The sequence below is a fragment of the Eretmochelys imbricata genome, chromosome 2 (assembly GCF_965152235.1).
Source record: "Eretmochelys imbricata isolate rEreImb1 chromosome 2, rEreImb1.hap1, whole genome shotgun sequence".
NCBI lineage: Eukaryota > Metazoa > Chordata > Testudines > Cheloniidae > Eretmochelys > Eretmochelys imbricata.
The window spans coordinates 215,366,321-215,391,311 of record NC_135573.1 but is presented as its reverse complement, the minus strand read 5'-3'; the positions used below and the strand labels follow the sequence as shown (position 1 = coordinate 215,391,311).

General features: G+C 38.6%; 1 protein-coding gene across 7 annotated transcripts in view; it reads right to left on the bottom strand.

Moving 5' to 3' along the window:
- The window catches only part of ETV1 (ETS variant transcription factor 1), a 70,863-nt gene extending 47,027 nt beyond the window's left edge, over positions 1 to 23,836 (bottom strand). For 2 of the 7 annotated variants that reach the window (XM_077809375.1, XM_077809378.1), the window contains exons 1-4: positions 23,792 to 23,836; positions 22,941 to 23,028; positions 21,113 to 21,160; positions 11,318 to 11,371 (exon numbers count right to left, since the gene is read on the bottom strand). In XM_077809375.1, coding sequence (XP_077665501.1) covers positions 11,318 to 11,371; positions 21,113 to 21,160; positions 22,941 to 23,028; positions 23,792 to 23,836 — 235 coding nt within the window. Of the gene's footprint in view, positions 1 to 11,317; positions 11,372 to 20,596; positions 20,658 to 21,112; positions 21,161 to 22,940; positions 23,029 to 23,791 lie in introns of those variants that run through there. The other 5 variants (XM_077809380.1, XM_077809382.1, XM_077809377.1 and 2 more) reach the window with 4 other exon arrangements.
- Between the last annotated feature and the right edge of the window lie 1,155 nt (positions 23,837 to 24,991).

The following is a 24,991-nucleotide window of genomic DNA, read 5'->3' as shown; positions in this document are numbered from 1 at the left end:
TACACAAAGTGCTGTCCAAGGCACAAAGTAAACTAACCGGAAACAGTCTTATTTTAGCCTCTCTCTGTTGTAGAGAAGTATTAAAAATAACAAGAGAAAGTACATTTTCAAAGTATGATTTTTAAATTGACTGTGTCTTTTTAATAGCGAGATAAAATAAAATATGTGTCAACAAAACACGCTGTAGCTTAACTCTAAATTCTACAAACATAGGGTTGCCAGGTGTCCAGTTTTCGACCGGAAAGTCTGATGGAAAGGGGACCTGTACAGTGACCGGTCATATGTACTGACCAGACCCCAAAAGTCCAGTTACCACAGGTGGGGAGGCCAAGGGAGGAGGCGCTGGGTCATCAACCCATGCCAGCCCCTACTCATCTGGGGCTGCCTCCTACCTGCATCTCGTGGGCGAGCAGGCAGGCTCCTGGAGCAAAGGGAGCCCAGCTGGTAGGGGGGAGGGAGGTAGACAGTACTGAGCGAGGAGGAGGGGGAAGAGCAGTGAGTGACAGGGGTGGGGCCTCAGAGAGAAGAGGCAGAGCAGGGGTGGGGCCTCGGGGGGAAAAGGGGGAGGCTCCAGCTCTCCTGCTGTAGGGTCCAGTTTTCAGAAATTAAAAAGTTGGCAACCCTAAGCACACAATGCACATCAAGTTTTATAAACAAACATAAAAGTAATTAATCAGATTCTAACCCGGTTAACCTTGCTCAATCATATACTGTAGTTCCAAGAAAGAGAACAAGAATTCCTGAACTTGGTATGCATTTTTTTTTTTTCAAAATTTGCCAAATCACTGAGGCCTGTATGCAACGCAGCAGTGTCAATTTTGTTTGCTGACTTCGAGTGTTTAACTATTACTCTCTAAGGATCAGCTACACCCAGGTAAAGCCCAGGCAGAAAGTGGCTGCTCTCTTTGTACTCCAACAACACATGGTTCCCCTCCCTTTTGCACTGGCCAGCAGAGCTGATCAGGTAAGTAAGATACAGTCCACAAAGGGATGTAAGTAGTGGGTGTGCTGCCTTTGCATACCTAGGAACTCAGGGGTGTGTTTTCCTTGCACAGTTAACCCATTAATTGGCACCAAGATTAGCCTAGCCCAGATGTAAGCATTCCCCCAGCAATGCTATATCCACATAACTGTGTCTCCACTCACCCATAGGTATCTGGGGCTTATCCCTTGATTCTTTGTGATGAGTAACAGCCATTTGTATCAACTGCAGGGGAATTGTGGGAAGGGCTATTTGGACAAGTGATTTTGCCTACATCTTCACTGCAACGTGTGTGTGTTCCAGCCCGAGATAGTTGAGCTAAGGCTCTAATCCCCACCCCCAGCCTAGTAAAATAACCTGGGCTTGAAGCACCTTCAGATGCAGGTCAGAGGTTTTTCTATGTGAATGGAAGGCAGAGTTGAGCTAAATATGCAATGAAGACATATCACAGTGACTAACCTCCTGTGAGCTGTGCATGCAAGGTGGTGTTGGGCTTTTGGTGGTTAGACTAACCTACCATTTTATTGACATCCTGGAGGGTTGCTGATCCCACCTACAAGAAATTGGGGGCTCTAGTGGCAAGTTTGTATAGAGTATTAGGATTGATTATATGACAGTTTACTTCCTCCAAAAAAATAGAGCACTATGGAACAGAACCATAACATATGCATCAAGTCATCATTAATCCTTGCACTGTTCCATAATAGTATTGTTGCACATCTGAAGCCTGTGCATTCTTCCAGGAGACTAGGAAGTTGTCAAATAGATTTTCCCCTGAAATCAGTCTCAGCCTTAAATCAATGGGAGATCTGTTTACAGACCTCACTTAGGAAAATGTGCAAACATTGTAGACCCATTATAAATGACACATGAGCAACAATATTCACCCTTTAGGCCGGGGTGGCCAACCTGAGCCTGAGAAGGAGCCAGAATTTACCAATGTGTATTGCCAAAGAGCCACAGTAATACATCAGCAGCCCCCCATCCGCTCCCCCTCCCCCAGTGTCTCCCACCCGCCAGCAGCGCCGCCGATCAGCACCTAACCTTCCATCCCTGTGCCTCCTGCCCGCCGCGATCAGCTGTTTTGTGGTGTGCTGGAGGCTGAGGGGGTTGGGGGGGGGGGAGGAGCAAGGGCGCAGCAGACTCGGGGGCGGGGGCCTTGGGGGAAGGGGTGGAGTGGGGCTGGGGCCTGGGGCAGAGCCAGGGGTTGAGGAGTGAGCACCCTGTAGCACATCAGGGCTGGAGCGACAGGCGCCAACTCTGGAAACTCTGTGCAAGGAGCCGCATATTAACTTCTGAAGAGCCGCATGTAGCTCCGGAGCCACAGGTTGGCCACCCCTGAGCTAGGCAATAACTCAACTTAAACAACACCAGATAGTAAAAAGGAAGACTGAAGCTCAAATCTACGTCCGTAGTCCATTCTGTATTCAAGTCTGTTCTGACAGACTGTAAAAGTCTAGCCATTGCCAAAACAATCTATTTAGTCTCCACTGGACAAGACGTAGGTCACTGCAGTGACTCAGGAGAACTTATTGCCAGCTGATTATTACCATAGTTGCATAAGCAGTTCAACAAAGAAGCCATCATGAAAATTTTCAGAGATACCTAAAATTAGAAATTTAAATAAGCGTACTGATGTTCAGAGGTGCTGAGCAATGAGATCCCATTGAAGTCAATAGACTTGCGGCTGCCTACAGAAAAAGAGGCCTAATTCTCATTTAACTAAGGTCACTTAAGACTCCTTTACAAGGCCAGAATAGTGTAAAGTGACCTTAGTGTAAATGAGATTCAGGTCTGAATTTACACTTATATTTCAACATATGCCTGAATGCAGTTGCTTCTTAAGCTGCATGTTAAACCTTTGCATGCAAACTCACAATGTACATAAATACATCAGGTATGTACTGCATACATCCAACAGTCCCAAATAGTTTCAGCTGTGAAACTTACTGAGGTAGTTAACACCTTAGCTTCTGCTAGTGGTTTGGCTGGATGAAATGTTCTTCAAGGCTGGATTAATAAGAAAACATCACATCAATTTCCATTCTGAAGATTTTCTTTGCAGTGGGATAAAAGTCAGAAACATTTTCTTTTTAAGCCAAAAGTTAGTCTGTAGAAAAGCAGCAACATTTGCATAAAGACCCTGAAATTTGCAAAATTGGCAACTTTCTTGCACATGCAAATTTCCAGCATCCTTGATCATGACCCATAATGCTTAAAGTTAAAATCAAAGAAGACAAACCCAGCCAGTAAGCAACCTGCCTGTTTAGTGACTCCATGACTTGGCAGTAAATGCTATTACTCTCAAAATATTTCACCACATTAACTTACTGGTAACTACATTTCCTGAATAAGTTCACAAACAGCAAAATAGCAAAAAGGAGGAAGATGACCAGAAATAAAGTTGCTAATGGTTCACTCATTTCTAACACATATAGCCCTAAGCATAGAGAACAGGTAGATACACAAGAATGAAAATGTTCTACATTGCTCTAATTTACTCATGTCTTCACCTTCACTCAAGGTCAATCTAACAGCAGATAATGCTAAGAGGTGATGTGCGAAAGACACAAAGCATGAGACGGGGAAAAAATTGACCTAATCCTTTCTCAGGCAAAGCTTCCATTCACCAAATATAAACTACGAGTTCAGAGTCTCTATATCTTTAAAAAGACTCCAGTATTCTGTCCACAAGTTTTAAGACAAATTTTATTTCTACAGCTCTAGACTGTTAGTATACAAGTATTCAGGACTGATGAAATGGACGATCACTTAATTATACTTCCTTCATAATATATGTTCATTTGTTATATACCAGTGCCATTTGATTTATCAATCCAGTAAGACTACTTCCGAATAATGTGAAGAAAGAGATCGTAAATGAAGGGACATGGAACCTTGAAATCAGGGATATTATGTGTATTTCATGGGCTTTAAGGGTTGTCCTGAGAGGATGTGGATGCATTGTGCATCTCAGCCTCTCCAAGCTGTCAATACTTAATGTATCTGGGATATTCATTCTTTCCTTTTCCCTTTCCCTCCTCCACTTTCCTATGAAAAACTCAGATTTGACTGCTGAGGACTGTGACATTTGTCTTAAATTGCTGATGCAGCCAACAGACGGAAGAACAAAATGAAATACATTTTAAATATATATCTATTTTATCTATGGAAACAAACACAGTAGTAGAGGTGGGCCCAAGTTCCAAAATTGGATCTGGGTTTCAAACACCCCAAAAAGTTAATGATGTTCACATTCAGGGGTTTAGTTTGGGCCCCTTCTCCAACACGAAATATGTTCTCCAATGAGACTGTATGGGAAGTAGTTAACTTTAAGGAGCACAAATGTTTGTGTCAAAATAGATTGACAGCATCCCTTTAATTTGCCTTTTTGCTTTGTTTGTGAAAAAGACAGGAAAACAAATCAGCCACTTTTCAACTTACATTCATTAATACAAACAAGATCATAACAGATACTTCATACGTATAATCCGAAACACAAATGACTGTCCTTTTAGACATCAAAATAATTTTAACTGTCAGAAAGACTCTGGCAGGGGCCTAGAAGTTGCACTGTGTGGATGACTTGTGTATTTCCCGAACTGGAAGATCGGTAGGATTCTAGACGAAACTTCCTCAGAGAGGGAACGAGAGTTTTTTGTAAAACTGAAAATTCCTCATTTTGAATAAAATATGTGGGTTTTTTTTAATGTAAACAGCCCTCAGGAAGTTATTTGACAGCCTTAAGAAATTACCATTTCAGAGGGGAAAAGGTTACATGCTTCACCTTTGACCTAGGAGACAGCTTTATCACAGGATGGGAAGACTGAAGTTTATTCATTAGCTGATAACCTCCACATGCAACTCAAACCATTAATCTGCACTAAAACCATGAATGAGAATGGGGCTTTGAGGAAGAAAAATTGGGTTGGACTGGCCTGGAAGGGACAGACAAGTGCCTGGAGGGCTCTAGAGGGAGCCAAGGCAACACAGAGATGCTGTCCATTTACTTGGATTGTGCTCCCGCCTCTAGCTCGATGGACTATCAGGTCACTTCACATCTGGGCCCCACTGCCAAGCACTACAAAGTCAAACCACCTCAACATAATAGGACTGCACTCTCCGCTGGGATGGTGAAAGGCAACCTTACTCAGCAGTAACTGTTCACTTCACCGCACAAAGGCCATTTCAAAAGCAACAGCTCAAACTTAAGAGATTTGGCTGCAGCAAAGTCCATCTCTGGATAAGAGCTAGCTACTTGTTTCACAAGACTATTGTCCCAATTGTACTGACTTAATTTATTATCAATATCACTGCAAGAATACATAATAAGGCTTTATTATTCGTCAGAGCAAGAAATATAGTATAAAAATACAGTGAGGTGAGAAAACAAAATCTACTTACTAAAATCAAAACAAATCCATAAGCTTTCAAGATTTTATAAGGCCCACAGACGAAAAGCATTACGGACTCAGAAAGGCCTCATGGTAAAACTTTTCCAAGAATTAAATTTAGTAAAAGCGAGAACAGGCTGGGCTGGGGTAGGTTTGAATAGTCCCAAAAATCCCCTAGAGGAAGGAGAAAACCCTGCTTAGCACAGGCTAATTCCCAGGGCTGAACCACAAATGAACCCACAGCGTTCTCTAAAAGGCACCATTCACAAATAAATTTATTTTAAATGATAATCTAAAAAAAACAAAACACAAACACAGCATCTAAAATGTAATGTTAGTGAGTTCCGGAAGAAAGTCATTGTGAGGGAGAGACTGAAAGAGGTGAGGACATGTGGGGAGGCACGAGGTAAGGGCCAGTCAATAACTGTTAACCTGACTCTGTAATAGAAATAAAGTAAATAAATAATAATAATAGTAACAAATGCTTTGTGCTACATAAAGCCTTTTATTCGGGAATCTCCAATCATTTTACAAGAGATGATTAAGGGAGCTGTTCCACCTCGCTGTGAGGGATGCATGCGTTTTTGTATCCACTTCAAACTGTGGTAACAGCAGTTAAGCAACTTGTCTGAGATCAGAGAGAGCCAGAGGCAGGAATAGAACCATGGAGTCCTGATTCCCTGACCTTTGTTCTGATCACCTAAAAATATCCCTCAGAGTTACGTTCAAGCTAAACAAATAAATTCCATCAGTGTTTTGACAAAAAAGAAAAAAAAATCTGACCTAACAGAGGAAGTAGTTTATAGCAAAGCACCAAAAAACAAAGCAAAATCGCTACAGAAAGCATTATTAGTAAGAGTTATCTGAGAAATCTGGGCCAAGACAGGAAAACTCTTAAAGCCCTATCATCTAGGGTATTTGTCAAAGTGTTCCAGTACTGTGCCTGCAGAACTACATTGAAAGAAAAGGCATTTCTAGCAAGATTGATCTATCGCAGGACAATTGTGCATTTGTGTTAGCCATCTAGTCACTGCACCTTGAAGAACCAAAACACTAGCAACTGCACTTTCTAGGACATCTTGTTCTAGTAATACACAGTTACCAGCTGCCTAGGCAATGAATCACCACTTAAAATCAGGGGACATAATGTTGAACTTAAAAAATTGGATTTTTTTTTCAGGCCACTAATGACTTTCTTGAGGATGCAAACTTACACGCCAATAAACTACACAGCATCATCAATATAGACAAAAATGAACACAGGATATAGTTGCTCCTTACAAAGCTCTTGTTGACTTGGATGGGAGCCGGATCGGGCCTAACATTGGAACTTACATTACACTGATATTTCCAATTCTGATTTAAAAATATTTTTTGCATCAAATAGCAGAGAATGAAATGATAATTAAACATCCAGGAACTGCGCTCACAAGATATGCAAGGGTACATAGGAAAGTGTTACAGTTGTGTAAACTGTAATTTGTGTAATTTGCTTTTAATATTTAATTCACCAAAAGCACAAGAAGAAAAAATAGTTCTCATTTCATGGTGCAGAAAAAAACTAACCATGATTTTGTGTATCACAAACATGGATGCAAATATTTTAGTACTTCTCCGACTTACACAGGAGATAGAAGACACTGTGCCTTTGCTTAAAATGATGGAAGAACACAGCTACCTGAAGCCTATGTAAAAGATCTCTCTTTAACAGGCTTTTAAAGACTGCAAGCTGGAGAATCTAAAAAGCACAGTCCCTGAATAATTTAAGGATCCTGGCATCTGCAATGAAAGAACTTCTTTGCTAAACCTGGGGGGAAAAAGGTCTTGAAAGATCACATGCAAAATCATTACTAAAGAGTATTTTTCTTATCTTAAAGTTTAATCGGACACTGAGTAGAGAGAATTTTATAGCCAGCCTTACCGATTTACTGTCAACAGCTGAGGTCTAATATTAACATTTACCCCTTGGCAGTATTAAGCGAAAGCACTGAACAGTCAGGGAAAAAATACATAATCAAAAACAAAATGAAGAGAGAGCCTGGGCCACCTGATAAAGCACAGCACAAATTGTCATTAGAAGAAAATTCAATAATAGACAAAAGAAAAGTTTATCATGAATCTACATTTTAAGGGATAGAGAAACACCAAAAAGCAACAATGTAAATAAAAATTCTGAAACAAAAAGCCAATGACACAATTATGGCATTAAGGGACCAGACTTCCTAGTTTGATGCAGCGGTAATCCCTGTTTATAATCAAATGAACCAGGTTACTTGCTGACAGTATGAGTTTTCACTGCCAGCTACATCCTTTAGCCATCTGACAATTTTATCAAAGCCTGCCTACCTCCTCTTGTGTCTTTCACAGATAACATCAAACAATGGGAGGAGGCAGGGTAAAGTTTTAAAATCTCCACTCAAACGAAACAAGCTTTCAAGCAAATACAATTTTAGCTCCTACAATGGCAAGTCTGGGGCCCACTCTCCCTCAGCCTCGCATCTCTGAGATCTATACCATTAATTAAAAGGGTTGCAGGATCTGGCCCCTGTCATCAGTACGTGTCAATGGACTTTAAACAATAGGAAATCTTATCCCAGAGAGATAATACGGGCCACTTTTTCCTGGCATGTAATTACACATTGGAGGTCAACACCAAAATAGGTTTATTGAAATCTGAGGAGAGCACTAGTCAAAAATATAGACAACATTTACAGAACACTGGGTGGCATTTTTCTCATTTTTGGAGTATTTTTTTGTATTTTTGATATATGCTACTTCTCATACACTTACCTTAAATCAAGCCACTGTTCCTCAAATATAGAATAAGCGGAAGAGCTGTGCAAAATACTAAGTAGGAATTTCTCTGCTGTTGTATGAAGCAACAAAGCAGGACACTCAAGCTTAGCTGTAGACATAGTTGCAAAGCAAATAATTTTTCAAATAATTTTTTTAATGAAATTTGCCTGTTTCACCCTGTTTTTTGTGAACAGACAGTGACATTCTACCGTGCTGCGCCATGGCATGTAGACATGCACTTATTCAGGCGAGGTGGGTTGTGTATCTACAGCAGTGTATTTTTGACAAAGTTTCCCACTGTCATAAATACCAGTGCAGTTTCAGCAGCAGTAGCCCTAACAAATAGAGGGATGCAGGCACCCAGTGTATTTTAAGTGCCATGTCATCTAAGCCTGCTTAGAATTGGTCAAAAGACATGGTCCTTAAAAACACCAGCAACTGCCAGCATCTCTTCTACATTAGCGCTTCCATCATTGCCAACACTGACGTTTTCAGCACTAGAAGAGTTTTGCCATCATTGCTACGATCTTGGGGTGTGGCTGGGAATAGTTTCGCCATCTTGCTTACTGCTGCTATTTTGATTAGCAAGTGTTTCTCTCATGATGGAGTTAACACCACAAGTTGATACCATATCTGAGGGCTATCTTTGAGTGGAAAACGCTAGAAAGAAAATGTTACTACTTCTTGCACCTAAACTGTTCTCCTTTCTACTATTTGTAGATTATAATTCTGCAGGTCAGAACCTTGGAGGTTTTTTTTGGTTTTTTTTAATGTTTTCTAAGCAACTTGGATGAAATTCTGTCTCTCTCTCTCTCACACACACACACCCTTTGGTATAAAGCCTAACTAAAGAGGCTTTGTTCGAGGAACCTCACTGAAGTTAGGCCTATGAAATCCAGACAAGCATGGGGCAGCTGCCTCTGGGATGGCATAGTGGCCATGACCTCCATTCCAAAGGCCACATCTCTGTCCTTCACCTCCACTATTAACTCAAACTACATACCTGGCACAGAACCTACAGCTGACTCTACCTCTCGCACACAGTGAAACTTGGGTGCTCCTGCCTTGCTCGGGGGGTTCATTATAGAGCTATAAACAACAGAATAAATACATTGTAAAGGCAAGTTCTGAACCGAGAGGAAGTAGTCATAATTGTGGGGGAGTGATGTTTCGCAACTGTACTTTTCTTCTGACTTTGCTTATGCTGTTCCCCATTTCTGTCTGAATAGCTCAAAGCTATGTACATTATATCCAAGTCTATGTTTGAAACTCTGTAACCTTTGCTAGAGTACTCTCCAGGAAGCTTGCCTGACCTTTACTTAAGATAAAGAAAACAACTGAAATGAGGAAATAAATGATCCTTTGATAACACTGTGTAAGCTGTGGCTAAAGAATTCTGAAATACAACAGCATTAATGAAGTATCCATGTTAGGTGAATTTCTTTATCACCAGAAGCAGTGACAAACTTTGATGGGGTTTTTCATTCACAGTTCACAAATTATTCTCCAGGAATCATTGACTTATTTTGGAACAATAATTGTGGGTTAATAGAAGCCCTGGCAGAACTTTGCACTCTTATACAAGAGATCTGTGCTGTGCAAATTTTATGTGGACACAACAGTGTATGCAGGATGAAATTTATAGACAAGTTTTGCACTGGTATTATACTAGACAAATTTGCTATACGAAGAGAGGGGGAAAACTTCATACAAATAGTAATTCCAAAAGGATTATTATCCATATTCATTTGTGTGTCTTTAGGAGTTAGTGCGAGGAATTATTTGAGGCAACTTATTACAAAAATAAAAGCAATTTCAGTGTTGGAATAAAATCAGTCCAGGAAAATAAATCCTGTTTTGCCAGATATGTATGTTATGTGCACTCGATGGAAACTATGTTAAGGAAATGTATCTAAGTATCTTGAACAATCTCAAGATGTGCAGGGAAATTAAGCGACTCTGGAACTACATTACCTTTACTGTCCTTTTTTAAAATTCTTCTAATTTGTTTGAGATCTCTATTATAAAATTGCTCATGCCTTCATTTATTACTACTTTTATGACACATGAATGTCAGTTTTAACAGGTATTCAGTTTAGCTGATTGCAGCAATTTTCTCTAGTAGGATCAATAACAGAAGTTATTTAGCTCAGTGGAAAAGCAGCCCTGAACTCTACTGCCATAAGCAGACAAGTGTCTAGAAGTGACCTTTGATGGAGACCAGACTTGCCATAGATGAGTGATATGTGTATGGTAGGGACAGAGAGAGGATGAGAGACAGTATTGGCCTCACCAGGCAATGTCTCTCATGCCACTGCCTTCATGTATCCTTTACCAGTCAAACCTCAGAGCAGCACTAGTGGAAGGGACTTCAAAAAGGAAAGCAGAAAAGTAGGACACTGGGAACTGCAGCAAAGGAAGAGTTGAGGGTGCATGTGTTAAAAAATAAATAAAAAGTTTCTGGCATGAATAAGATAAGTGGCAAACCAGACAGAATGCCCATCTGACTCACACACACAAAAAGGCTCAGAAAAAGCAGGTGGATTAGCACAATATAGGACTAATTCCTGTTGTTCTAACTCAGGTAAAACTCCTACTAACTCCAAAGGAAATTTTGCTTGAGATAGGAATGCAACATATGGTTCATGGAGCCATGCTGTATATATTAATATAACTTAATATACTATGTTGACAGAGACTAGCTGTATTTGGTAAATACAAAACAAGAGGGCTGTTTAGAAAACCCATAGAGAATCTCAAGTAATTTTTATGCGAGGGACTAGTTGCTTATATTTTACACTACTTGGATCCATACAGCGCTTACCATCCTTCTCCCTCTATTCAAGAGACACAGAAAGCTCCGCTATCTTACTGAGCTCATGAGAGAGAATTTCTCTGCTTCAGTGACAAACGAAAAAATGGGACCACCTGCTAAAGGTTACACCTTCAGCAAAAACAACCTTTGCTGGCTGCACTTCAGAGCCCTACTTGCTTCATCTATTCTTAGTGCTGATGTCACTGACAGGCAAATAGAATGGCCACATGACTGTCACATGACCATGAATACTAGAAATTGAGACAAAATATATATATATATATATATAAATATATATTTTAAGAAAGCGATGAATCATACTATACTTACAACTTTCAGCCTGATAGTCTGGCACAAACTGCTCGTCATTGTCAGGTACCTGAGCTGAAGAAAGGGGGAAAAAAAAGGGGGGGACAAATTAAGAGAAGCCACTAAAGCATAGTGAAGATTATTGTGCTAACCTTGAAGCACAGCCAAGGTCAAAACTAGGATTTTGTTGGCTCAACTATAATTAGGACTGAAAGAGAACAACCTCAACCAGTATTAAAACCCGTTAGCATCAATTTTCAAAGTGGTATTTGGGACTTCTGCACAAAAATAAATCCCAGTGTTTAAACCATCTTTGTACATTTAACCCACTTTGTTTCTTCTCCAGGAGAAACTGGACTCATTTACGGGTAACGCTTGCAGCCAAAATAGCAGAAAACATTTTTATTTTGTTTTTTAAAAGGGTCAAAAGAGTCTTTGGCTGGACCATAGAATTTTCATTTCAATCTTTGTTTTCAGATGGGCTCAAAATACGTACCTAGCATGAGAACCATAACCAGAGTCCCTCTGCCTTCTGTAATATCTTTACTTTTAGGAAACTTTATGACTCAACTAACACTATAATTCCAACTGCATCTGAAACATCATGGTTGTCACCCGGTGATAATACAATGCCATTTTGTTGCATAGTCAAGATATTAACAGTCTCCCCAAATTATCTTAATGCCTTGTAAACATCCAAGGCTTTAGCACAGTTTAGACATATAGCTGAAATACTGTTTAGTTTAATTGTGTAAGGTGGAAACTAGCAGAAACCAGGTCATGGGACAGCCATGGTGTAACCTTTCTAGATACCTCCATAGTTAGCAAAATCTCAGCTTACCATAATTTAAAAATACCGCTCTTTTGTCAAACTACCTCATCTAGAACTTCCATGGCAAAGTGACATGAAATGAACAGTTTGAAAGTATGTAACAAGTCTTGTCCAAAGAGAAGTAAATCGAGAGTAATCTGCAACTGAAAAAAACATCTTCCATGACCTGGTAACCCAACACGCTTCATCAAAAAGTAAACAGTGGTTATATACCCATTTATTGGAACACTTAATATCAAACTATTAAAAGCAATAAAGAAAAATATGTTGTTTGATCATTTTAGAAAGCTTTCCAAGTTAGGAACTATTAAGGGCTAAGTATATGTATAAAAACAAACCAGATACCCGCTAATATCAATGGGAATTACGCATGTGAGTCAAAAGGTAAGAATATCTCTTTAAACTTAGCCACTCTTGATCCTTTAGTGCAAAGGTATAAGATATTCTGTGGACCTGATCCTAAACTCCTTAATTCCGGAAAAATTTCCACTGACTTTACTGGAAGTTTTTCTTCAGTAAGTATTTCAGGATCAGGCCCATATTGCAGTAAAACAGTACTCTCAAGATTCCAAAGACTAGGGTTTATAATCCTACCTAATCTATTACAGCAAATACACCTTAAAAACAAAATAATTTTGGGTAACTATAAACAAGGGTGTAGCTCAAGTGTTAAGACAAATATGTGAATGGCAATTAATGTTAATATGAGGCAAACACAGATGTTGGAGTTTTTTCTAGCATTTACATTACCTAAAACTAGCCCTTTAAGAAGAAAACTGTATATATGAAGACATTTTAAATTAAATAATAAACAAGAATTAAAGTTCTTCAGAATGCACATCAGATTTACCAAATCAAATAGTCCGAGTAATTTTTTGATGAATTAAACTTGTCTTCCCTCCAAAGAAACCTCAGCATCCTTACCAGTGATGAACTCAAGGGCAATGCAAAGCCCAAGAGAGGTAAAGTCAAACAAAAATTAACACTCTGTAAATTTCAGTTGGTTCATTCAGATCAGTGCATGTAAGAACTTTAAAATTTTCCCTTCAATATGCCAAATATTTGACTGCTACAGGAAACTCCAATCTTGAAGTCAAGCTCTCCCAGTTAACAAACTTTACCATAGTGATCTTTTACTTTCCTAATTTTTTTTTAAAATTTGGAGCACATATAAACTTGTAGCATTTCTATTCATTAACTTTATTGTTTATAAATAGGATATATCCATGTAATATCCCTTGTCCATGAAATATAAATATAAAATTTTATGTCATATTTAAATGCATCTAGCACGGGGTTAAATATCGGTCTAGTTATGAAAATAAATGGGCTCTCCACATGTGAATATCTCCACTTAAGATTGATTTGTGGTGGTTGCAGAAATGGGCCCACCATATTTTACATTCTTCGCAGCAAATTACCAACTCCAGCCTCTGGGCCTGATTCACCACTGCTTTTTGCCAGTTTGATTGATTTCAGTGGAGTCACCAGCATAAAACTGGAGTAATACAGTTATGAATCAGACTCTTTGTTTTCCTATCCAGAGAATGAGAAGTGTAGGACCAAAAACTTCTTTTAAGGTCCAGTTCCAGCCGCTACCTGTAAACCAGCATAATTCCACTGACTTCAATGGTTTTATCCCCCCTAATCTGCACGGGGGTGAAGGAGAGAAGGATTGGATCTGACTACTGAAAGGTACTACTGAACACCTAATAGTTAAAAGAACCTAGTTAAAAAACCCAAACAGACCGCTTTAGAAAAGAACAGTTAAAATAGGAGGTGACTAATGTAGTCAAAACTATAATAGTTTTAAATACATTTGCTGGTATGCGCTTCTCGAAAAGCTACTACACAGGGTGGGTGGGAGGGGAGGGAAGAACATAGCAAAGCTGGCAATTCCTTTTAACATAAAAAAAAAATGCACAAAAATTGTCAGACACATAGTTCCGTACATTTTTCTTGGGATGCTTAGAAAAACCACATAGCACCAAAATAAAACAAATGCTGTAGGAAGTAAATCTGTGAGCCCATCCCGAAAACTACACAAATAAAAGTCACCGATCCGCTAGCCATACGACCCATGGCAATCAGAACTGTCAATTTATGCCCCTTTTTCAACTCTGTTTTTTAAAAAAAAAACAGAGCAGAATTGAAATGCATGCATTCATATTACAGAAATTCAAGCAACTGTCCACCCAATACACGGACTTTTTACAACAGTAGCTATCTATGAGAAGGAAATGGATTGAGTGCACCACCACATTACTCAAACAGAAGAGGGCTTTTGTTCCCTGAGTTTTGATAATTAAAGGGAGTCTTTGAAACAAGTTAAACCAGCAAGTACACAGTTAACGTCAGCTTAACTTGGATCTCTGAAAGGAAAATGTGACTTGGGAGTGTTGCAACTTCATGCACATTTATATATATATATGGATATATCATTCGTTTCTTCTTTTCGTTAGTCATAGACACTGCAATTCGACAAGGCTCTCATAACAGCTACAGCGGTCTTCTATCACCACATTCAGGACAAGACACAAGTCAACAAAACTTTTTCCCTCTGCATTTAGCAGACTATTAGAAAACATGTCTGAAATGACCACGCAGAGAATGAGACTATTTCCCCACACTACTTAATTAAGGAATCTAGAGAAAAGGAGGAGGGGAAAAGCCCAATAAAAGGCTTTTAAGGAGATTAAGCATGTAGATTTTATTGGTAATAGCAGAAGCAGCTCTATCAGGTCATTCCACATTAATAGACAAGCTGCCATCAAGTCTCAGACTCTCATACTTGAAGTGGGCAACATCTGTACTATCAGCCAGTCGCCTTAGCTGAGATTATTACCAAAAGTTTTTTTTCTTTCTGACTACAGCACTATGTGCCGGGGGTGTGTGGGAAATGCACAATAATGTTAATTATAATCCTAGTTTTACAGGGAATGTATCCGTTTGGATTGTATAGTCTCATCACCTACTCAATTAAAATCAACTTGCCAATAGCAACTGTTCAAAGCACAGAAATACTTATTACCTGTTTTTGATTTTCAGAGATAATATTAACACGTTACTTTACAAAGCTAAACTTAGAATATATCTTGCAAATGGAAAGCAACTTGGAAAAGCAATTTAACCTGACACTGGAGGGCAATTTCCCCTCTTTCACTGCAAACAAAATTTTTTTAAAAAGTCACCACCAACAAATATCCAGTACAAAAGGAGTTAATATTTAATTAAAACCAGCTCTAGCCACTGTAACAATGACCTGGAGCCAAACAAGGAAGAAGATGTATGAGTCATTCTTTCTGCCAGTGAATGAGACAGCTGATCTCCTAAGCAATTCCTCAAGACAAGCAGTCAGAACTGGAGTTCTGCCTCCATTCACAAAAACACAGTCCAGCATGAACCATGTGGCCTCAATCACAATCTTTTCATGTCACACCCTTCCAGAATGCAACAGCAAAGTAAACTTGAACTTTCTGCATAAACACACCAATTCCATTGCTTTGTCTCAGAGGTAGCACAAACCCACTAAGGAACATATTTAATAAACGAAAAGGCAATAAAATTTAACCCTTCATTTCCCAACCAGAAACTTCTGCCAGAAATTCAGCACTGCATGCATGTAAGGTTGCTGGACAAGTAGAGAGCTTGCCATTTCTTCTTGAGTCATTTAAGAACCTTATTTTAGATATTCTAACATTTCCTATACTACTCCCCTCTCAGAACTTGAGGCTCACTTTTGACTTAGACACAATTTGTTTCAAAGCAACAAAGATTTACTCAGTGTGGCAAAATAATCTGAAATTGACAGGAGGAAATCTGAGTCGTACTATTTCCAGTTTACCCTAAAATAAAGTTTTAGGCCCCAAAACAAAGTAATGAGGCCCCTAAGCTTTGTTTCATTCAATATCTGTTTTGAACATTTAGAAGGTTATATAAAGTACAGACATTAATACAAAAAGCATATTTTTATTTAAAAAAGATGAAAAAAGGATCAACTGTTGTTAATATAGAAGTACTCATAAGGCATGACAATAACCATTTTTTGAATACTAAACGGCAAATATCATGACCAAGTGAACACTAGATGTGCTGTCAAAGCAACCAAACTTTTGTTTTTTTCCAAGTGACCTGCTCTGACATATAAACGTATGTGTAGCTTAAAAACTAGGGGCCAGATCCTGCAAGCCATTCTTGGTGTATACTAAGATGAAGAGGGGTTTGCAAGATCTGGCCTTTGTTTTTGACTTCAACTTTTATGCAGAATAATATAGAAGTTGGTTTAAAATGCACATTCACATTTTACATCTGCTATGTCCTTCATAGTCAGTAAGTAACTATGCAGTGGGACAAAATTACTAATCTGTTTTTTTCATCGAAGAAGAAACCCCCAGATTAGTAATGGGCACACCTTTAGGACCAACAATTTTATAAAAGATTAGCACCATTTTGCCAAATCCAATTTTTCTCCATTTGTTGTGCAGAGATTTTTGAAATCGGGCATTCACTTCAAGTATTTAAAAGTCAAATCCACTAACTGTCCAGAACTCCAAAAAAGGGAAATGATTCACTGTGCTACAAATCTCATCTTTAACATGTTTTTATTCCCTTTCAGAACATTCCCTACCTGGCAAACTTCAACCAAGATGTGAAGCGGTTTGACCATGTTCGTTCACTAAATACATACATATTCAGATACAGTACTTAATGGTTGTATACCCGACAGTCAGATTAGTGTTCTTACCAAAGGTGGGGTTCATTATAGGGCAGCAGACAGCTAAGAAGCCAGATCCACAGCTGGTGCAAATCAGCATAGCTCCACTGAAATCAATGGAGCGACTACGATTTATACCGGCTGAGGGTCAAGCCCTAAAGTTTTATATTCTGTTAAAAATGGGAATTTGAGCATTACTGAACAATGCAGATTAAGTGATCGCTTTCATATATGTGCATTTAGGGATAATTCATTGGGAAACACCAAATCATGTGTACACAGACTTGACAATGGTAGCAGAGATTACGGAAACCATTTATTGGGAGTTCATCCCAAATTTAACCATTAATTGGTAGCAGAAATATAAATGTTTTACAGAAATCAGTGTGGGGTGCCTTTTTCAGTTTGGAAAACTTGGGAGAGACACCCCTGCTGTGCCTGGCTAGCTAGAAACTGCGGTGAGAAAACAAACCCGTTACCTGCATCTTTTATTGTAAAGCTATTACCTTGCACTAGATCAAAAAATACAATAAATATTAATGAGTTTTATGTGATAAATTCTCATTATTACTACCAAAGAAGGGACTCCATCATATAGATCTATTGTTTTAAAAAGTTAATCTATTGAATAGCTTAGTTACCTATATTCATTTTGGAAGCCTTTTACTCGTCTCTATCAAGTTTCGGCCAGGAATTAGTGACAGAAATACTAGAATAGCCATTTTTAATAAATACTATGCTTTTCTGTTGTCTATTATTCTCCCACCCCAAGTGCTTCCACAACGCATAGCAGGCTTTCCGTGGCGAAGAGTTTCTTTTCTTTCCTGTTTGTTCCAGAATACATAGAAGCAACCATGATGAGATAGCATTAGATTAATATTTGAACCAATTTATCTCAAGTCACTGAATAATTGCTACCTGCCAACTGCAATATAATTCCAAATATACAGAATCAATAAAGGCATTATACAATATTATCATGACAAAATGTAGCTGCCACAGTACTTAAATAAAAAAACAAAGACATTATCTGAACAATATTTGTCTTGGCTGGCAATAAGCAATTTTAACTCTTCGTTTCCAAGTTTAATAGTGGAAACAATTATTAAAATCCTTCCACTTGCAAATTATGGCATCAGAAAATAGTTCAAAATTATTTTCCATCCCCCACCTACTGATTTTGGGAAATGACATTCAGTTTAAATTTTACCTCAAAATAATGTGGGTGTTCTTCCTGATGCATTTAATAGAACATGAAGAAAAAGCTACTTATTTTGTAGAATTCAAGTACTGCAGAAGCAAGTATAACACATCATAACTTTTCTACAAGTGGCATTTAGTTTCTGGGGTTGGGGGTGGTAATAAATATATTACATAAACAAACTAATACAATAATCTGTTTACATTTTGTACTTTGGATTATTTTTGTCCTTTAATATACATTTGCAAATCCTGTTATTTACCATAGAAGTTGTGTACAAGTACTGAGAAGAGAATAAACCCCTTTGTGTTTAGTTGTTTATTACTAAGATTCTTCACAGAAAACAACAAAGCACCCTGTTCCATAAAAACATGCTGGCTAAAACGTCCCAAGTACGAAAGGCGCCTTGATAATTTTTTGCAACATTCTTCGCGTGTGATACATTGTAACTCCCTTGATACATTGTAACTCCCTTGACTCTCTTTATTTTCTGACCTGGTTACTCCCCAATGGGGTTCTGAACTCGCAGGAGAAACCTGGTCAGTTGCCATTGCTCTTAAAATTTCATGGTCACTTTCCTGGCTACAGAGCATCATGAAAAGAAATATGTAAACATTACTGATGCTGCCAAATTGGCAGATTTCTAGTTTATGAAGGTCCAGGAGGACATAAATGAACAAATCTAGCAATGGGTAAACAAGTCATCCATGCAGTCATTTCAGCAGAGCTAAAATATAGCATCCTTAACACCAGTATATTGTAAATACCAGTGCAAGTTTACAAACTTTTATTTATGAAGATTTTTTTAAAAACATCATAATTACAAAAGGCGTCAGAGGCTATAAACAGGATCAGAAACAGGGTCCTGATTTTTTGTCTTAAGCTCTTACAGATTCTCTGCAAAGCCTGTAAAGCTGGGGGGGGGGGCAGATTATTCTAAATGAGAATTAAATGGTAGTGGTCTGAAATTTATAGTTTTGCTAAAACATTTTCATAATACTGGAATACGTATAATATGTAAGTTTAATACCCTGTAGAAATATATAATTAAATATAAATGTAAAACTCAGCAGTCTGGGTATTTCTTTCCTGATAAAAAGTAACTTTTTATACTTACCATATGATATTAACAATATTTACAAGCTGTCCTCAGCCTAACTTACAAAGGTCTAGACACCTCACTTTGATCTGTCAAACTAGACGCTGTTTAAAAACATAAGGGAAAACTTAAGAGCACTGAAAAAAATTCATTTACTCTTAAGAAACAAAAGTAGTTCAAAAGTAAAAATCACCACTACAACCCTTTGTATACCGACAGAAATGACATAAGTCTATCTTGATTTCCATTTTTTTTTCTATTTACTAAATGGCTCTGCACATACATTACCAACCTGCCAAGAATCTTTTTGATTTAGGATAATTTTTTTTATCATTTCCAGGAACAAAAAGAAGTTTCATGCCACCAAAAATAAAACTAAAAGTTGTTTTATCATAAAAAAATCATACTTTTTAATTAGTGTTTTGACAACCTTCTAGATTGTTAAAATGAATGAGATTAGACACAGTAACAGATCCTTGATAAAATTACCATTTAAGATAGACAGTCACTGTTTTATCTGATGATTATAGTATAAGACTACCCTGTTGCAATACACCCTATTTTCAGTAATTTAAAAAATATACTAATACTTATATTCCAACTCCATTCCATAACTTCATTAAAGAATTTTTGATTCTATCTTGACAAAGACACATACTAAAGGCAAAAATTCATGCTAAGAGAATTAAAACAATCAGTAAAACAAACAAACTTACAGGCTAACAGCTTGACCAACAACATGCATGGTTATCAAAAAATCAGCCTGATGCCAAGTAGCCACCAGCAATATTTCCTTCTTTCCATGGTAAGCAGTCGTGTGCAATTCTCCCCTCTCCCAGAGAAACAAAACATCTATTCAGTAAACAACAATAGTGTATAATCCTAGTATAATATGCTAAAAATAAAACACGTGAACACCCACACTGCCTAAATCAGGGTAAATTCACAGAAATTATGTTAGTTCAAATTAAAATCATGTTCAATTTGGCTATAAAAGTTTTCCATTTAAAGTTCAACCAAAAAAAATCTTTAATATAATATGAGACAGACAATGCATAAGAATCTTCATACTCAAAATAAACAGTATTAAATAATAAACATAAATTACTGAAGTGAACAAATACACCTCGAGCAGCAGAAAGCTCCTCTAAATTTTGTTGAAGTTCTCCTGTAACAGTATGTCCTCCTTTTTATTACCCATATCTCAATAGCTAATCTAAATTCAGATTTCAATATTAGTGTTTTTAAAACCATCAATCTCAATCAATATCATGAGCCTTGAAGGGTTACTTGAAATATCCAAAAATGTAAAATGACAAATCTCAGATTTCCAATTAGTTCCCAATATACAGTCCTATAAAAAGTAAGACATGAAGAAAAAAAATTAACTTATACACAATATCAAAAGGCTTATGAAAAAAGAAATCTTTCCTTATTAAGTATTTGATACACACCTAATGTTCTGTATTGTGAACAAGGTGGAAAGAAGACACTTGCACTTAAATCTTGAAGCATCCCGTCCCGATGAACCCAGAGAAACTAATTTCTGCCATCAGAAAAGTACTCCACCAGAACACCAAATAATTATATGTGCTGCTGTAAAGGAAACAGCAAGCCCAGTTCTGGCTGTATGCAGTCTCTCGAGGTACAATAATATAAACCTGATCAATTGCAATTAAAATCTGAACAGAGACTTAGAACTTGAAGTCTTGGTGCATTAGTTCTTGCCAAAAGCAGATGTGATTGTGAGCTGGAAGCAATTTCTCCTGGTAATTTGTGATGACACTGGGTAGAGCAGCCCCAGAGTCCCCAAAGACAAACTCATCAGAGGCTCTAATGTATGCATGACACATGAGGTGGCTCTTTTAGAGCTCAATTAATTGGGCTGAACATTAAGACAGCAAGTTCAGGACTTTTTTTTTTTCTCCAGAGTTGTTTTTCCTCTTTTTACAAGCAGTTTTCCCCCTTACCTTCTGCAAGCCATGTCTCCTGTAATTGGCTCAGATCTTGAAAGAGTTCTGAAGAAAGAGAAAGACACATATAAAAGACGCACACCTTTAATCTTCCCATAAGATGAAACCACACTAGAAAAAATATTTTCCTGAAGAACAATGCCTGTGAATTTTACTTTGGCAACCTTACATACTGATAAAAAAAACAGATAGACCCTGATTGCAATTAATGATTATTCTACTCTTTTTTCCATAAGAGGTATACACACTACAGTAATATTTAATTGACTCCTGAAATAATAATCACAATCTTTTAAGTTTGCTTTTATAGCAAATAACGCCTATTAAGTAACTCAGAGAGAAGTTAAGATGATAACCTCTCATTCAAATGATCTATTTCTCCTTACACAATACAGGCCTCTTCCTGCAATCTTCACTCCGGCAAAACTCTAATTGACTTCTCTGGGAATTTTGCCTAAGTAGGGATTCGATTTTTTAGAACACCATATCCAAATAAGTAAAGGGCAGAATACAGCAAACAAAATGTAAAAGGAAAGATACCCAGCAGCTCTATTAGACATGGAGTTAAGTAAGGTGTTAGTCTTTTATGTTTTAGTGATAATTCTGCTTTGATACATATTGATTCCACTGTATTAGCATCATACATAGATTTGAAATTAAAGTGGCACCACCTCGCCCACGGACAAAATGTTATGCTGCTTTACATCCCATGCAACCGCACTGACACGCATGGGGTCATACTGGGTGTAAGTCAGGGCGGAATTTGATCCCATTTGTGGTCCCTATTTTCAGAGATTTTAGCAACTCAGTATGAAAATTTACCCTGAGCTAGAACTTAGCATGATGTCTGAACCGATGAGCCAATGTTTTTGAAGGTTATTAACTTTTGGAAAGATACTTCCTTTTCCTATGATATTGGCAGATATGTGTTTAAATGTTACAGGCTATTAGTCCACATGAGGGGATGATGCCCTGTGTTTATTTTGGCACTAAGGAAAAACAGCAAGTGGTTTTGCTTTAGATGTGTGCTGTGAACGGGCATTTTTGCAGGGATTTTAAGCACACCGATGCAGGGGTCTCTGCTCATCTTACTGTGAGAAGGGTTACATGGGTGCACACAGTGTTTGGCGAGTGTGTGTGGAAGCTACACTGACCCTTGTCAAGTAGGAGTACATCATGCTCACCTTATTCACGCAACTAGTGCCACTGACTTTAACATGGCTGTTATATGAGTGCAGACTACAAAAAGTTGGGCCCTCCCAAGCCTGGTCCAGACTAGACTTTCTTGCTTAAATTTCCCATGGATGGAAGGAACTACCAGCACCAACTCCACTGGTGGTTTCAACAGTGCAAATGCCAGCATAGAGGACAGGCCAGAAGAAACGGCTGGTGTTCTGTCTTGCCCTCCAGCCCGGCACAAGCACCGTGGTTAGAATACCAGCCGCTGGTCTACACTAGTGCTGGCCCTCTTGCTATCACTAGTGGAATTGCACAGTGGTAGCAAGAGTGGAAAATGTGAAAGAAGCCGAGGGTAGGCAAGGCCTGAAGGTGAAGATGCTGGGTTGTAGTGTATCCTTCACTTGTGGTACTGTGTCAGATACTGCAAAATTCTCACCTCAGGGAGTGACATTTATGAGCCATATGTGCAACAATATCTAAAACAGAACAGGGTGAGTCAGGAAGGAATAGCAACTTTACCAGTTAATTGCCTTTGCCAGTTTGTGTCACAACCTTAAATGCAATTTTCTTGTCTTATTTAGCTTCTCTGCATTATTAAATTAATCACGGGCGGGGTGGGGTGGGGGAGAAGGGAGTGAGCCCTCACCTTCTGAATCATGAGCCAGGTCTCTGTTAATGAATTTTCTTTTCCTGACATTTGTTGGTCTCTCATTGCAGTTTCTCCCACGCGGATTCTATAAACAGGAAAGATCAGTTACTTTAAAACACGCACACACACAACCCTCAGATTTCCACATTTAAACAAAACCTACATGGATTCTTTACATATTCCACAGAGAAAATGACTATCCTACAGTTTCTATCTTAATTTCTACAGACAAATTTACAGCAGAGGATTATGCTGGGTACCTAACATCCTTCCTACTTGTGCCTAGATGCAACACATTCCTATTTATCCATGTATACTTCTACCAGTATAGATACATTTGCAATATGCTCCGGCTGCAACACAGTACTAAAATATATATTTAGCAATCCGGCACACAATAGCATAAAAATGCCCTTTGCTTAAACTGTTCAGGAGAATTCGGATAAAGACATTCTAGCAGGCTGCTTTGTTTCCAAACGTTATTTGTAAAATTGCTTGCAAAAATCCTGAAAACAAGAAGTGTTAACGTTTGCCTCAACTTCATTCTTCTTGGTGTTGCAGGCAAACACAGCCAGAAACTTTGCATGCAGCTGCTGCCGGTGCCCTCCTCTTCTACTGATCGTGTGCATGGTTTTACTTTTTTGAAAAACATGATCCAAAAATTGGCTTTAAAGAATATTTTGCGTTATTCAAATAACTAGACGATAAGCCCATCTTGCAGGCACGACCCCTAGATGAAGAGTCGTCCCTACAGCGGTAACAAAGCAGATACTATGGACGCAAAACTCCCCCAGAGAAATAAGTCGGAGTCAAGTTAATAAACACCAACTTTTGAACTGATCACTCACGTTGGTGACCATGTAAGGCACTTGCTGGTCATAAAATCCATCCATTCTGCGGCTCTTCCAAGTCTTAGCTCAGTGTTTTTATTTTCTGGGCATTTGACCTGAAGATTTCCTCGGGATCTGCTCTCCAATCAGCCTAGAGGGGAATACAAGATGGCTTTTAGATTTAAAAAAAAAACGAAACCATGAATGAACTGCTTGAATTTGCATAGCTAATTAACCTCAAAGAGTCCCATTCATAAAAACAACCCTCCCTTCCCTGCTTTCACCTGGGTTCTAAGCAAGTGCCAGGTTAAAACACGGAGCAAAACCCACTTTTTACAGCAGCGGAAAGCAAAACAAGAGGCGAGGTATTTATTTACACTCCTGCTGTATCCCTAGAGCGATCTGTGTAACTGGCAGCTCTGATTCGCAAACGTGTGCAGAACTAGTAATGGCGAACAACATGACTCGCTTTGCACCTAACGGGAGTAGCGAGCGAGCGAGCGAGACACAGCTATCCTGGTTTAAAGGATCATTTTTGCAACCCACAACCATGCAATTATCTGGAGCTACGTAAAAAGTTGCTGGAAAGACCCACCTGAAGGTAACGCAAGGCGATCGGCTGCAAAAAATTCCCTCCAAATTTAATAAAAACATTAATTATTTCCCAGCACTTCCCCCTTGGAAGCAGTAAGCGCCACTGACAGAGCTCAATTCGGTGGTTTTTCCTCTGGTTCTCCTCCAGGGGCCTCCAGTCCAAACTGATGGATCTCTGCCTCCCATTGGCTCTCTGTGTCTTTCACAGGATCAGATTTCTGCCTGTCAGTCAGGCTGCCTCTCTCCCTCAGGGAAAAAGGTAAAAGCTGGATCCTGCCGGATTTTGGTGGGTCCACCCAATTTTTGGTCCTAGCTCCCTTAAAGCTACTACATAAGTAAAGAACAAGTGTAGCTGCTTGTTTTACACTCAGAAAGAATCCAGAGCATCCCAGTGCAATAGTGCCACAAAAACCCATATTGTGCACCTGGTTCCAGACAGTTTTTTGCCCCCAACCTGCAAATGCCACTGCTTCAATAGAGAGCCAATTTGGCGCTCTCTTATTCCAGGAACAAAAAACATTAGATGCAAATATATCCCTGCACAGCAGTGCCACAAAAACCCATGACCAGCATCTGGATCCTGCTAAATCCTGCCAAGACTTGGCCTCAAACCCCTGAATTCTA